This window comes from Sporothrix schenckii, assembly GCF_000961545.1.
Source record: "Sporothrix schenckii 1099-18 chromosome Unknown Cont49, whole genome shotgun sequence".
Lineage (NCBI taxonomy): Eukaryota > Fungi > Ascomycota > Sordariomycetes > Ophiostomatales > Ophiostomataceae > Sporothrix > Sporothrix schenckii.
In genome coordinates, this window is record NW_015971150.1 from 2,510,059 (window position 1) to 2,523,187 (window position 13,129).

Below are 13,129 nucleotides of genomic sequence, written 5' to 3' on the forward strand. Positions count from 1 at the left end.
TGAAAAACAGACAGAGTAGGAGGAGAAGAGAAAGAAGATGTCGTATTCACAAAAGGAAACGAGCAGTTCCTCGCCGCAAAATCTTTATATTGCTCCTGCCCTCTTCAGGGCGTTTGATAGCCATTGATTGTTTTATAGATAAGGGTAAGAGCAAGCATGCTCCTGCCAATTTATCCCAAAAGCATATCTCCGTTGACTTGCGACAAAGTGGCAACTAATTTCTGGAAGGCGCTCGGCTCCGCGCCAAAATGGAAGGTAGCAAAAGTTGCCACGCCGGCCTAGCAGCATATTACGACTATTTTTGCCCATCAGGTGCCTTGCGGGGCGTTCTAGTCGCCGTTGGCCCCCACTATTCGCCCCTAAAGGTCTCCTTGGCCCCTTTACAACAAAAGGAAAAAGCGGTTTGGTGCGGCCGGTAGCTACTTCCTGCCGAGCATACTTTCAATTGCGGAGGTCAAAGTCAAAGGCCACAATGGACATTTCGTGAAAAATGTACCTCGAATGAGCTCTTGTCTTCATTTTTGAGAAGGTTTTATATTATATTTTCCTTTTTTCACAGGACAAAATCCCATCGATTATGTTGACCTGATTTTCGCGTTTGGTCCTTTTTTGGTGACGTGCGCACCTTCTGTGTTTGAATGGGCGCATTCTGAACAGCAGGTGCGTCCTCTAGTCAACAGGTCGTTCCTGCCCCCAATGTCCATTCCCGAGTTACCTCATTCCTCCCTTCCTCCACTTTTGTTGGCGCCGTTGACGTGATTAGACTTTTTGCCTCTTGCCTTCCATAACATCTTGCATCCTTCACTCGAGTTTCCTACAACTCTTGTGAACGTCGCCAACGTTCCTTTCGACAACCGACGCTGCTATCTCGCGTTTCCTCATGATTGCCAGACGAATCTCCTCATCCAGTGTGCCGTCGTGATTTCACGCCGCCGCGTGCCCGGATCACCCTGCTAGAGGCTCAGACCACCCAACCAGAATTACCCGGTTTTTTATTTTTTATTTTTATTTTATTTTTTCTTTTGGCGAGGAAAACAACGTCATCTCAACCAAAACGCCAGTCGAGACGCAACCTCGCTCGCAATCGCCATCCTGTGCAGCCGGCGCATCGTCGCCATCTCGTCGCCTGCGCCCCCGTTGCCGTGCGACTTTTCTTGTCTGCTTCGTGTTGCACGCCCGTCCTTTTGTGCTGGCTTTGTTGCCACCCACTGCCAAAATGAAAGGCTGGTCGAAGACGACGCGCATCGGCGTCATGATGGCGCTCGACACCGTCTTTCTCGTCATCGAGCTCGGCGTCGGGTACTACGTCTCCAGTTTGGCTCTGATTGCAGACGCCTTCCACATGGTATGCACTTGCTGTCTCCCGTGGAGTTTTCGGAATGGCGGTTACGTGCTTAGATCCCGTTTTCGCTATGGTCGCATGCTAATCTGGATGCAGCTCAACGACATCATCTCCCTCGCAGTCGGTCTCTGGGCCGTTACTCTCGCCCGGAAAGAGTCAAACGACCGCTACTCCTATGGCGTAAGTTCTGTTCCTCCTCCGTGCCGCCTTCCGCCACGACTTGTTTGGCCCGCCCTGACACGCCCTGCAGTGGCTTCGCGCTGAGATTCTCGGTGCCTTCTTCAACGCGACTTTCCTCATCGGCCTGTGCGTCACCATTGTCCTCGAGGCCATCCAACGCTTCTTCGACCCTCCCGACATCAGCAGCCCCGAGATCGTGCTTATTGTCGGCTGCTTCGGCCTCGTCTCCAACCTCGTTGGCTTCTGGGTGCTGGGCGGCCACGGCCACTCGCACGGCCCTGGCGGCGACCTGGAGGCTGGCCACGATCACGAGCACGGTCATGGCCACAGCGAACACAACCACGTGCACGACGAGCAGGGCCAGGAGGACGGCGTTGCTGCTGTCGATGATGATGTCGACAGCTGCCCCGACGAGGATGAAGAGGCCAATGCGGAGACATCGCCCCTGAGCCCCGACACGCGCCGCATCGCCTTCTCCGCCCTCCACCACGCTCATGAACGCTCCGACAGCCGCGGCTCGGCTCGTTCGCGAGGCACCGGTGGCGTGCGCGGCCGCGCCAACAGTGGCCGCCGCATCAAGACCACCATCAACGACATCAGCATCCACCCCGCCAGCTTCCGCAACGACATCCGCGAAATCATTGCTGCGAGCCGGTCCCGCAACGTCGACGACGACGAAATCTACTCGGACGACACCACAACAGTCGGAGACAACACCCCCGCCAACACGAGCAGCTCCTCCAAGGGCTCCAGGGGCACCAAGGCCACGGAGCGCACGCCTCTTATTGGAGGAGACGAGAGCAACAGCTTCTTCAGCAAGAAGAGCTCAGCTGGTTCTGGCAAGTACGGCGGTGCTGCTGTGCCGGGCGACGGCCAAGACGAAAATCACGATCTGGCCCACAGCCACGATCAAGACGGCGCCCACGGCCACAACGACAACCACGCTCATCCTTACCACCACGGTCGTCGCCGCGATTCGCACGGTGGCCACCACCATAACGAGCCGCGCGACCCGAGCAAGGCCGGCGGCCACAGTCACGGCGACATGGGCATGAACGCCATGGTGCTCCACGTTATCGGCGACGCTCTGGGCAACATTGGCGTTATTGTCACCGCTCTCATCATCTGGAAGACCACTTGGACCTACCGCATGTACGCGGACCCTGTCGTTTCGCTCTTCATCACGCTCATCATCCTCAAGTCCGCCATCCCCCTGACCAAGGCCACGTCCAAGATTCTCCTGCAAGCCACGCCCGACCACATCAACGTCAACGACATTCGCGAAGATATCCAGGACCTTGACGACATTCTCAGCTGCCACCACATCCACGTCTGGCAGCTGTCCGATACCCAGATTGTCGCCTCGCTGCACATTGAGGTCGCCTTCCCCATCACCGACAACGGCGGTGAGCGCTACATGGGCCTAGCCCGTCGTGTGCGTAAGTGTCTGCACGGCTATGGCATCCACAGCGCCACCATCCAGCCCGAGTTCCGAGTCGGCCTCGGCGGCGACCACGCTGGCGACCACGCTGTTTTTGGCGACCGCCTACCCACGTCAGCGCCCGCGCACGCGACGACCTTCACGACGCCTGCCACCGCAACCACGTCCACGGCCAAGGCGGCCGGCAGCGATGTTGCCGCCGGTGGCCCCAGCTGCTTGCTAGACTGCGTCGACGATTGTGAAGCACAGGGCTGCTGTTCGGTCGCGTCACGCACCGGTTCCCGGACGGGCTCACCACCTGGCAGCAGTGCGAACAGCGAGCACGGTGGTCACGCCCACACTCACTAATCCATATATATACCCTCGCCTGCCGGTACCGCACACGTTTATTCTTTTGTCCTGCTTCTTGTTGCTTAATACATTTTCTTTTTTTTGTCTTTTTTTCCCTTTCCTTTGTAAAATCACATCAATCATACTGTGCAGCCACTGCGCTACACGCACTTGAATCCCCACACCATGGCACGTCTTTCTTTTGTCTCATTGGTAATCCAACCTACATTATGTACTCGGCGTTTGAATAGGTACGGCGCTTCTGTTTTTATCTGATGGTGCAGGCCGATCTCATAGAGATGGCACCTATTCAGTTTTTAATTTCTGCTTTACGTTTTTCGTGACTTTTGGGTATTTAGTAGCTTGCGATCCGAGGTTTGTCTTTGGGCTCTCGGCGCCGTCTGGCTCGTGTACATAATCTAGAAGAGAGCGTGACAGATATGTGCATGTGTGACGATAGCATATAATGGATTTAAATTAACTCTTTTAAAGTAAACTGGAAAAACAACTCGCTCACTTCTGACTTCATCAAGCTGTTTTTGTGTGATTGATAAAAGACACAAAACAAACAAAAGAGAAAGACGCCGGAACCTCCCTCTAGTGGTATCATTTTTGGGGGGGTATAAATCTGTAGGGTGGGTTCTCAAGAAAATTAAAGAGAAACAAGAAATGCCAGAGGGAGGTTCCGAGAACCTCAAAATTCGACAACAAATTGTCCAAAAGAAAGAAATCAAATGTTAAATCAATAATAAAAGCATCAAACAAATGGAAAACATAAAAAAGCCAGAAGATTTGCATGATATAAATGAAATCGAACGCCCAAAGAACGAGGCGGGCGTACGATTTTCTTCAAAAAGAAAATTCAAAAAAGTTCGAATCAGAGCCAAAAAGGATTCGCTCGCACGCTAGATAGGATGCAAGAATTCCAACTTGGTTGGATATGTAAGAATGCAAGCTCCATCGTTTTCAGATGCTAGGTCTGAGGTAAGATTAGCGACGGATGGGAGGTGGAGCGCGGGCGCCAGGAGGCGAAACGCCCTCCATGTTGCCAGTCAGCTCAGCCACGCGAGCCTTGATACGAGCAACACGCGATTCAATAGCTAGGAGGCAATGTTAGCATGCAAACTCCAATCACTTTTAAAAGTATACTGCTGTTGTCAACTTACTCTCTTCACCACTGGTGTCGCCATCGGCATCAGAAGGCTTGCTGGTGTATTCTTTCCGTGGCACCTCCTCTACCTGGCGCTGGGCAGCGCGGTCAGCAGCATTCTTCCGGATCTGCGCCCAACGGTCAATGGCGGGGACCGCGGGAGGCGGCGACGCTTCCTTGGTGGGGACGGGGGTAACAGGCTCAGGCGACACGGGTGACCGTTGGCGGGCGATAGGCGGAGGAACGGCCTCGTCAGCATCATTGTCAGAGTCGTCTGGGACAAAGGCCGGCTGGTCTGTCAATGGACCCTGGTCGAACCGAGAGAACTCTTTAGCGGCGTCCTGGGCTTCAGCGGTACCGACGCGCGAGAGCGAATCATTAGATGGCGCGTAGACCGGCTCGGGAACTGTCGGGGTTCTCGGGGGATCCACCGGCTGCTCATTCTGAACAGGAGGGGCAGGTGCTGTAACCGGGGCAGGAGAAACTGCTGGAGCAGCGGCAACCGCGGGGGTGACAGCAGCCTCCGGTGCAGCAGGAGCGGCCGGGGCAGCGGCCGGGGCAGCGGCCGGGAGAGCAGTGGACGCGATCGACGCCGGTTTCTGGACAGGAGCCGCTGGCGCCGGCGCAGCCTTGGGAGCTGCTCCCTTGTTAGCATCAGCAGCAAGCAAGGCGTTCACACCAGCCGCGGCGTTATCGGGCAACTTGGATTGACGATTCTTGCGGCCGAAGAGCTTCCGCAGACCGCCAGAAGAAGGAGGTAGCGACGTCTTCTCTTCCTTGCCGTCCTTGTGGAGCTTCTTTCCCGTCTTCTTGCTTTCAGGGCTAGATTGAACCGCAGGCGCAGGGGGGACAACGGCAGGGCGCGTAGCGTCCAGGCTATCCTGGTTGTCCTTGGGAGGGACCGGGGGCGACGTGCGGCCAGACTCCTCCTGGCGCTCAGCAGGGTGGATGCTTGTAGGAGAGTCGGCCACTCTGACTGCCTTCTCTGATAGATCCAGAGAGTCTTCGTTGCGGGCCGGTGCTGGCAGGATAGTGAGGCTCGCCGATGGTTTCGGCGAAGCAGCAGCCACCACCGGTGCCTGTTCCGGAGCTGGCGCTGCAGTCGGCTGGGATGCGGCCGCTGGAGATGCAAGGGGCTTCCGTGTACCTTCGGTAGCGGCGTTGGACTTTTCGTGGCCATTCGTCGAAGATTGAATACCATTGAGGTGCACGGCCGGTGTAGACATGGATGCCGGGGTGCCTCGGCCAGCATTGGCATTGGACAGGTACGCATCCCGGATTGCCTCCTTGTCGTACTTGCTAGCCCACTTCATGGCGGAAGAGGCTTCAGAGGCGATAACGGGTTGGATTGTCAGAACACTGGTCGTCTTTTCAGTTGAAGAATTTTCGACACGCCCGCGCTTTGTCAGAGCAGACCCAGCCTGCTCTCTCTCTTCCCTTCTTTGGCGCTCGTGCAGTCTCTGTGCCGCCGCCTGGATCTTGGCCTGTTGGTCAGGAGCAACGCTGGTTTTGCTAACACCAAGAGTGTTGCCAGGCGCAAGGAGGCCGTTTTGGCCCCGGTCAAGCGCCTGCTTGCCAGTAGACTTGCTGCGAGAGATGCCCTTGTTCCGGCGTGTCCAGCTGAAAAAGCCCTTTTTCTCAGCAATGTATGCGCCCGGGTCGGGTTCAGCAGCCGCTCCCTTCACGATCTCCTCCATTACCAGCCAACGGCCCGAGCGAATGCGGGTCTCAATGACAGCACATCGTCCAAACGTCGACTTCCGCTCTGGCGTCTCTTCAGGCGCCAAACTTGTCATCCATACCCACCAGAAGGAGTCGTCCAGATCGAAGCGGCTGATGCTGGCAAGCTCACCGGGCTCGAGGGTACGCTCCGTCTCCAGGCGAGGGCGGTGCGACTGGGAACTTTTCTGGCGAATTTGTGCGTCGATGGGGGGGAGAACTTTGTCCGGAGGAAGAAGCATATTTGTCGGGCTGTTCGGGCCGTCATCAACAAAGCCGGACGAGAGGAAATCAGCCCAAGACGGAGTCGTCGGTCGCGCGAGTCCGTCTCCTCCCGAGGCGGGTGTGGTCCGCAGACCACGGTTGCGCCGGCTCACAAGGTCTTTCGCGCTTTCGTCCTCGTCGTCCTCCTCTTCCAAAACGCTACCAAAGCCAATGTCCTCGAAGCGCGACCAGGACGCATCGCGCAGCGAAGTGGAGTGCTTGGAACTCGAGACGGCCTGCGTTTGGTTGGCCGCCGAGACAGCCTTAAGAACTCTGCGGCACTCGTCTGTCAAGGCCTGGACGGGGTCATCATAGTTGGAGAATTCACGCAGCGCGCGATCCTCTTCGCGGTACTGGAAATGGTTACCACGGCGGAGAAGTGCGAAAGGCGTGGGAGACACTGTGTCGACAATCATGATGACCTTGTTCGTGGACGACTGGAGCAAACTCGGCCGTTGGGGAGGGTACTCGGTTTCCTGCAGAAGCTTCTGGAGGGACATGGGGAGAATGGCAAAGCTGCCGACGCCCTGCTGTGGCGACAGCGACCGCAGGTATGCAAAGAAAAGGTGACTGGTGGCATCTGCAGCCTTTAGCCATTCCTTGTACCCGCCCTCGAACCCATTGCCTGTGTCATTGTTCTCAAATGCCCACCACGATGCCATGCGCGAGAGCTTGCGACCACCGAAACCATTGACTTTGCCATGCGCGGCAATGGCCGACATGAGGTCGAAAAAGCTGAAAATAATGCTAGAACGAGCATGATTGTCCACGCTCAGGGGTATAAATGTTGTGAAAGAGCTATGCGCTCCGTGAGAATCTATAGAGCGAAAGCCTCAGTGTCAGTAGCGGGGCAAAGGGGTCGTAAGAGTTGCAGGGTCTTTTGGGACAGCGTACCTTGCTCGCCGATTTTGAAAAGCTCGTAGGCATCCCAGCCAACAATACCGCCCTGCAGACGGCTCCAGCACCACTTAACAACACCAGAAATGACCATTGGTTCGGTCATGCGCAGCTCCTGGAGCAGCAACTCGCCCGAGAGAGGCGCCTGTTGGTCGAAAAAGTGGCGTATGAAGGTGCGCACAGCACTTGGGTCGGATGTGGGCCGGAAAGGTAGCAGAAGGAATGGGATGTCGAGTGCTAGAGTGAGGCAAACGGATGGGTGTCAGCATTAGAGTAAACACCAAATCATGTAATTCGCATAGACAAAGAACAATTACACCCAAGCAGGCGCTGTAGGTTGGTTAGAAGCAAGGGCAAACGAACCTCTGGCCTTCAACTCGTCCACACAGAGCCGGACTAGCTCATGTATCTCCTCGGGCTCGACAGTCTTCCGGGTGTAGGCATCCTCCCAACGGGGCTTAGCCGGCACCTGGCTGGCGGACTCCTGGCCGGCGCCGTTCTTCTTGGACTTGACTTTGGTGGGGCCGTCCTTGCCCTTGAGGCGCGAAAATATGCTGGGCATCTTTCCGTGCCTGCGGTGCTTGTCGCCGTGCCCGTTTAGTGTTTGTCGTTACCCCCGGGTCAATGCGAAGTAAGTCGGAACGTCGCAAACGGAAGAGGTCAAAGGTAGGGCTGAACAGTGGGAAGCGGCGAAGGCAGCGTCACAACGACGGCTATATCGGGTTTCACAAGTGGGAGAGAATTGAAAAGCCAAAGTAGCAGCAATACTTGGTCGACATAAGGGGTGGACCGACAGACGCGTGAAGCTCAATAGCAAACAATAAAGGTGGAAGAGGGAAGAAAGAGTGGTGAAGTGAGGCAGAAATGCAGGCTCAAAACGAAGAGAGGAGAAAAAAGGGGTGGGATAGGCAAAAAAGGAAGGGACGGGACATTAGAAGCGTAACGGACAGGGTAGGAGCGACGGGATAAGAGACGATGGGAAAGAGCGAGGCTCGTTTTACGTTTGTCGACTCGCTCTTTCCCTTTTTCTTGTGCTGCCACTCTACCTTACTAGCTGCGTGTTTTCGTTCAGGGGGAGCGCCAAATGGGGAAGGGGTGATGGGCAAGGGTCGACCTTTCTCGGGCCTTGCATTGGGTGGGCGAGACATGGGGGTAAAAAGAGGAACACAGCAAAAGAGGGAAAGAGCAAATGGAGGGAATAATACCCACCACCAGCCAGTTGTCCAAAGGAGGAAAAATTAAAGGGGCAGGGGTGTGCACGCAGTAACGGAAGGTGCAAATCAGATGTGTTTGAGCGCAAATGAGTGCGCAAGTGGGCGTCGTTGGGGTCCATCCTGCCCCAAACCATACGATGTAGTGATTTCCAGTAAAGAACTTGCTGTGTTGGGTTTGGTTCCGGCCTTGGCAGGTGCGACCAGCACTGGAGGAAGGCGCACCCAAACTGTGCCTGACAGCAGGAAAGCTCTTGCAAGCAGGAAAGTGCTCGCGGCTCGAGAGCGCGATGGTCTGATTTGGAGTGCCGCATGGACAGCCTCGTTTCGTAGCATTTGACGTCGGTCGTCCATCTTACGGAACGCCATCGATAAAGCTCCCACCGCGCGACGCCATATCAATTGGCAGCTTTGCAGTCCATTGCTAGCTCCAACGGGCTGGTCTGTCGGTACTCACTTGGCCCGTTTCAGTTTCTCTACCCTCCACCGATTGCCACACAGAGAGAATGCGCACTAAGAGTCGATTGGCAAAATGCGACGACAGACGAAAGCCGATCACAATTGGATAACGGGCCACGGAAAATAGGCCAGGCTTGCGGGATACAACAAGAAAACAGAGCCGGCGCGAAACGTCGTCGGATAGCCGCGTAGACGTTAAGAACGAAGCTCAGAGCGGGGAGCGACGAGAAACGGCGGTGAATTGAATGGGAGAAGCAAAGGTTCGCCCATGACCCTGAGTCCACGTTTTTGTGCCTTGTTGGCTGCTCCCTCTGACCCTCGTTTGTACTATTTTCTGACATTGGTTTTCTCAAAGAGAATCCAGAGCTTGGCGGAGACATTCACGATCTTACCTCGCCCAGCCTATGACTGCATTACAAATGGGAAACTTACAAATAGGGAACTTACAAATAATAAGCACGCACGTACGGAGGTCCATAACCGAGGATCACGGATCTAAGTCTGCTGTATATAACCACTTAGAACTACATCGCCTACATTCACGATGAGTTGTCATGTCTGTAACCTCGTAACTCGGTGTCTCTTCGAAAATGGCTCGCTCGTGGCAGGAACGGGCAGCTGCAAAACAGCAAGCTGCGAGAGACAAGATTCCCCCGGAATGGCGGTTGTCGACGAGCTTCCTCGAGAAGATCAACGCTTCCGAACATGAGCCGACTGACCTCTTCGCGTCTGATGCGATCCGCCAAAGCGGCATCTTATCCTCGCGTGAGATCGACCTCACCGAGAGCTATTCCGCCAAGGCGCTCGTGGACAAACTTGCTTCTGGTTTCGTTTCTGCGGAGGATGTTACTCTGGCGTTCTCGAAACGGGCTGCTATTGCCCAACAACTGGTGAGAAGACATCATCATAATAGCATAACATGTCCGATGACACAGTTCTTACGAAGCATGTACAGACGTCGTGTCTCACCGAGACATTCTTCGACCAAGCAATAGAGAGAGCGCGGTTCCTAGACGAGTACCTTCGCAAGGAAGGGAAGGTGATAGGACCTCTTCATGGCCTTCCCATCAGCATTAAGGTATGGTGGCGCTCTACGTCGGTAGACGAGCCGTTAACTAACCCCCTCTTTCTCATCCCACCAGGATAGCTACAACATCAAGGGTGTGCAGAGCACTATTGGCTACGTGTCTTTCCTTGATCGTGAGCCGGCGGCGGAAAACTCGGTTGTCGTGGATATGCTCCTCAAGCTTGGGGCCGTCCTCTACGTTAAGACCAACATCCCGCAGACGATGATGGTAACTGATTGTCTCATTTCGTACCCATGATTTGGTCTTAATACTCACACGTGTTCAGGTCGCTGATTCCGATAACAATATCTTCGGACGTACTCTAAACCCCCATCGTACGTCGCTTACGGCTGGTGGCTCGTCTGGCGGTGAAGGAGCGCTTGTTGCGTTGCGAGGTTCCCTGATCGGAGTAGCTACGGACATTGCCGGCTCGATTCGCATCCCCGCATTATGCTGTGGCATCTACGGCTTCCGGCCAACGTCCGGCCGGGTGCCTTATGGGGGCGTCACATGGCACGGCCTCCCGGGCCACCCAGGAATCCTAGCTACGGCTGGACCGTTAACCACGTCGCTTGAGGACACAGAGCTGTTCCTTACAGCTGTGCTTGACGCCGAGCCCTGGAGATACGACTCGACCACACATGCGGTGCCGTGGCAGACCACTGACGTCACATCTCTGCCTTTGAGAATTGGCGTCTTGGCTGAAGACCCGAAATGGCCGCTGCACCCGCCCGTCCGACGTGCCATCCGCGACGCTGCTGACCTCCTCCAAAGTGCCGGACACACAATCGTTCCGCTCTCACAGGACCCTTCTACAGCGGCAGGGACAGGCCTCGACCTGTCTCTCGAGTACTTGTCCCTCGATACCAGCCAGACGTCAATTCGTTATGTGAACGAAAGCGGCGAACCTGCAATAAACTCGCTGAAAGTCCTGGGTCTGGATAATCCGCCAACCGACAAGCCCCCTTATTCGATCCAGGATCTCGCCGCCCTAGATTTGAAACGGGTTCAGTACGGTAATTCGTGGCGCCGGCTTTTGTCAGACCTGGAACTAGATATTGTCCTGGCCCCCTCAGCGCAGAACACGGCCGTGCCGCATGATACATATGGCCTCTTCCCATACACGGTCATGTGGAATCTTCTTGATGTATGTCAAAAATTTCCTGTCCTGGCACATATCGTGACCGATGGCGCTCCTAACCGTTGCCGACTCGCTACGTAGTATCCCGCTGCCGTCATTCCATTCTCGCAAGTTTCCAAAATCCTCGACCCGAGCCCAGTAGCATTTGAAGCCCCAGCCAGGGGCCCAGCGTGTATGTATGGCCGACACCAACCTCGCGCGCTTACAGCCGTTAACCGTTCTTCTCCTTATAGACGACCCAGAGGCCCTCGACGGGATGCCCTGCGCTGTGCAAATTATCGCTCCTCGCTTCCACGATGAGAAATGCTTGGCTGCGTCGAAGATTATCGATTCGATCCTCCACAAAAGGCAATGAGCCGGCTCATAAAGAGCTATATTCATCAACCAACGCTCAAGAGGTCGTTGTCCTGTAGACCTACAGAGTGCCGAATTCTCAAGCACAATCAACTTGCAAAACTCACAAGGCAATAGTTTGGCTAATTGCCGGCTTAGGGTGGATCACGCTTTCGTGCAGCTGCCGGAGGAGGCGCAGAATAGGCTGCAAGTCAATGTAGTTGTGGATGTCTTGAATGGTCACAGGCACTGTGGTTGTCCCATGGGCGAGGCCAGAGTCAGCCATGGCAGAGGCACCAAAACAACACCAGCGTTGTACGAAGACCAATGGATTGACAAGAAATTATCGAGTGCCGTATTTGTCTCACAAAACCCCTACCTTTGTGTCTGCTTCAGCCCACGCCGCATATCCGAAGCTGTTGGCAGACGCAGCTTGTACGAGCATGCATCACTAGCCTTGCCAGCTGCCGAGCAGTGCAGCTGAGCCGGCTCACCGTGTTTCCAGCTCCTCCTTTCCTTTGTCCTTTTCGTCGTTTTCTGCTTCCTTTTGCGCGCCCTGGTTTGCTTCCGACCTGGCTTCTCGCCGCGGCCAACATGTTTACACCACTACCGGGACGGGATGGAAGGAGAAAGGGTAGCTACGTTTCTCCTGGATGGGCGACAGGGGGATGATTTGCCAGCATGGCATAGCCCGGGCACGGGTAAGTCTAGCCCGAGCTAGCTCCGTGCCAACGCAGCAAAACTATGAGCTGGCAGTCGACGATGTCGCGCTCGTGCATCCCTCGCTTATTGGGCAAGCCACAGTGACAATCGATAGGATGCCATTTTTATTATGCAGTACGAACGTAAGAGGCGAGCCATCTTCTACATGCTGCATTTTCTCTTCATTCATTATGGCTTCGTTCCGATCATGATCCCTTGTTTGGAGTGTCGCACATATTTACACCGACGGAAAATATTGCTCTCGAGGACTTGATGGCCGCATGTCTTTTTTGTACCCGATAATACGATGTGAGCCACAGAATTGTGCCGGCAAGGCCCGATTAGTACACGGTATGCTTTGCAGACAGTCCCCCGACTGATGCGCAGAAAGGGTCGGCGATGTGCTGTCCGAAGGATTCTGATGATGTTAATATGCATGGATCCCGGGCCTCTGGGTCGAAGAAACAAATTAATACCAAAGTAGATTGATGCCCGACTAACCTCAGGCCCGTGCAAGAGCAAAAACGATAATGTACATGTCGTATTACCCGAGACGTGGGGTGAAAACGATTAGGATGTCAATATGCGCAAAGAGGCTTGAAAAGGCTCCGACTTGATGTGGCTTTTCGCTTGTGCCTCTGTAATTGAAAACAAAACGGATGTCCAGAAAAAGCACGATAATAAGAGCAAAGAAAAAAGAACATCCCGCGCCGCGAGGATTCCGAAACACCTTTTGCGCCGGCTGATTCGCTGCTTATGCAGGACGATTTGACTTGCGGGACAGATGAGCAAAAACCACAAAAACAGACAAAGGGTTACGCCCTGTAAAAAAACCAGGCAATGCAGAGAAAGATGGACGGGGGCGTGCGCTGGTTCCAGTTCATTGCCAACCT

General features: G+C 54.9%; 4 protein-coding genes across 4 annotated transcripts; 2 read left to right on the forward strand and 2 right to left on the reverse strand.

The window, feature by feature from the left end:
• Nucleotides 1-1,216: 1,216 nt before the first annotated feature.
• On the forward strand, nt 1,217-3,311 carry SPSK_05062 (solute carrier family 30 (zinc transporter), member 1; the record flags this gene model as incomplete). The annotated part of the gene is made up of 3 exons (XM_016731815.1): nt 1,217-1,345; nt 1,439-1,522; nt 1,593-3,311. 3 exons carry the CDS (start codon nt 1,217-1,219, stop codon nt 3,309-3,311), a joined length of 1,932 nt encoding a protein of 643 aa, XP_016583323.1.
• Nucleotides 3,312-4,283: 972 nt separating this feature from the next.
• SPSK_04853 (morphogenesis protein (Msb1)) lies at nt 4,284-7,885 on the reverse strand (the record flags this gene model as incomplete). Its single annotated transcript, XM_016731615.1, has 4 exons — nt 4,284-4,393; nt 4,460-7,243; nt 7,321-7,560; nt 7,687-7,885. The coding sequence occupies 4 exons, from the start codon at nt 7,883-7,885 to the stop codon at nt 4,284-4,286; spliced, it is 3,333 nt and encodes a 1,110-aa protein (XP_016583324.1).
• Nucleotides 7,886-8,603: 718 nt separating this feature from the next.
• SPSK_10668 (uncharacterized protein) lies at nt 8,604-8,903 on the reverse strand (the record flags this gene model as incomplete). Its single annotated transcript, XM_016736990.1, has 1 exon — nt 8,604-8,903. The coding sequence occupies one exon, from the start codon at nt 8,901-8,903 to the stop codon at nt 8,604-8,606; it is 300 nt and encodes a 99-aa protein (XP_016583325.1).
• A 680-nt stretch (nt 8,904-9,583) lies between these two features.
• Nucleotides 9,584-11,556, forward strand: SPSK_05092 (amidase; the record flags this gene model as incomplete). Its single annotated transcript, XM_016731844.1, has 6 exons — nt 9,584-9,883; nt 9,949-10,071; nt 10,136-10,288; nt 10,347-11,207; nt 11,283-11,373; nt 11,435-11,556. The coding sequence occupies 6 exons, from the start codon at nt 9,584-9,586 to the stop codon at nt 11,554-11,556; spliced, it is 1,650 nt and encodes a 549-aa protein (XP_016583326.1).
• Nucleotides 11,557-13,129: the final 1,573 nt, after the last annotated feature.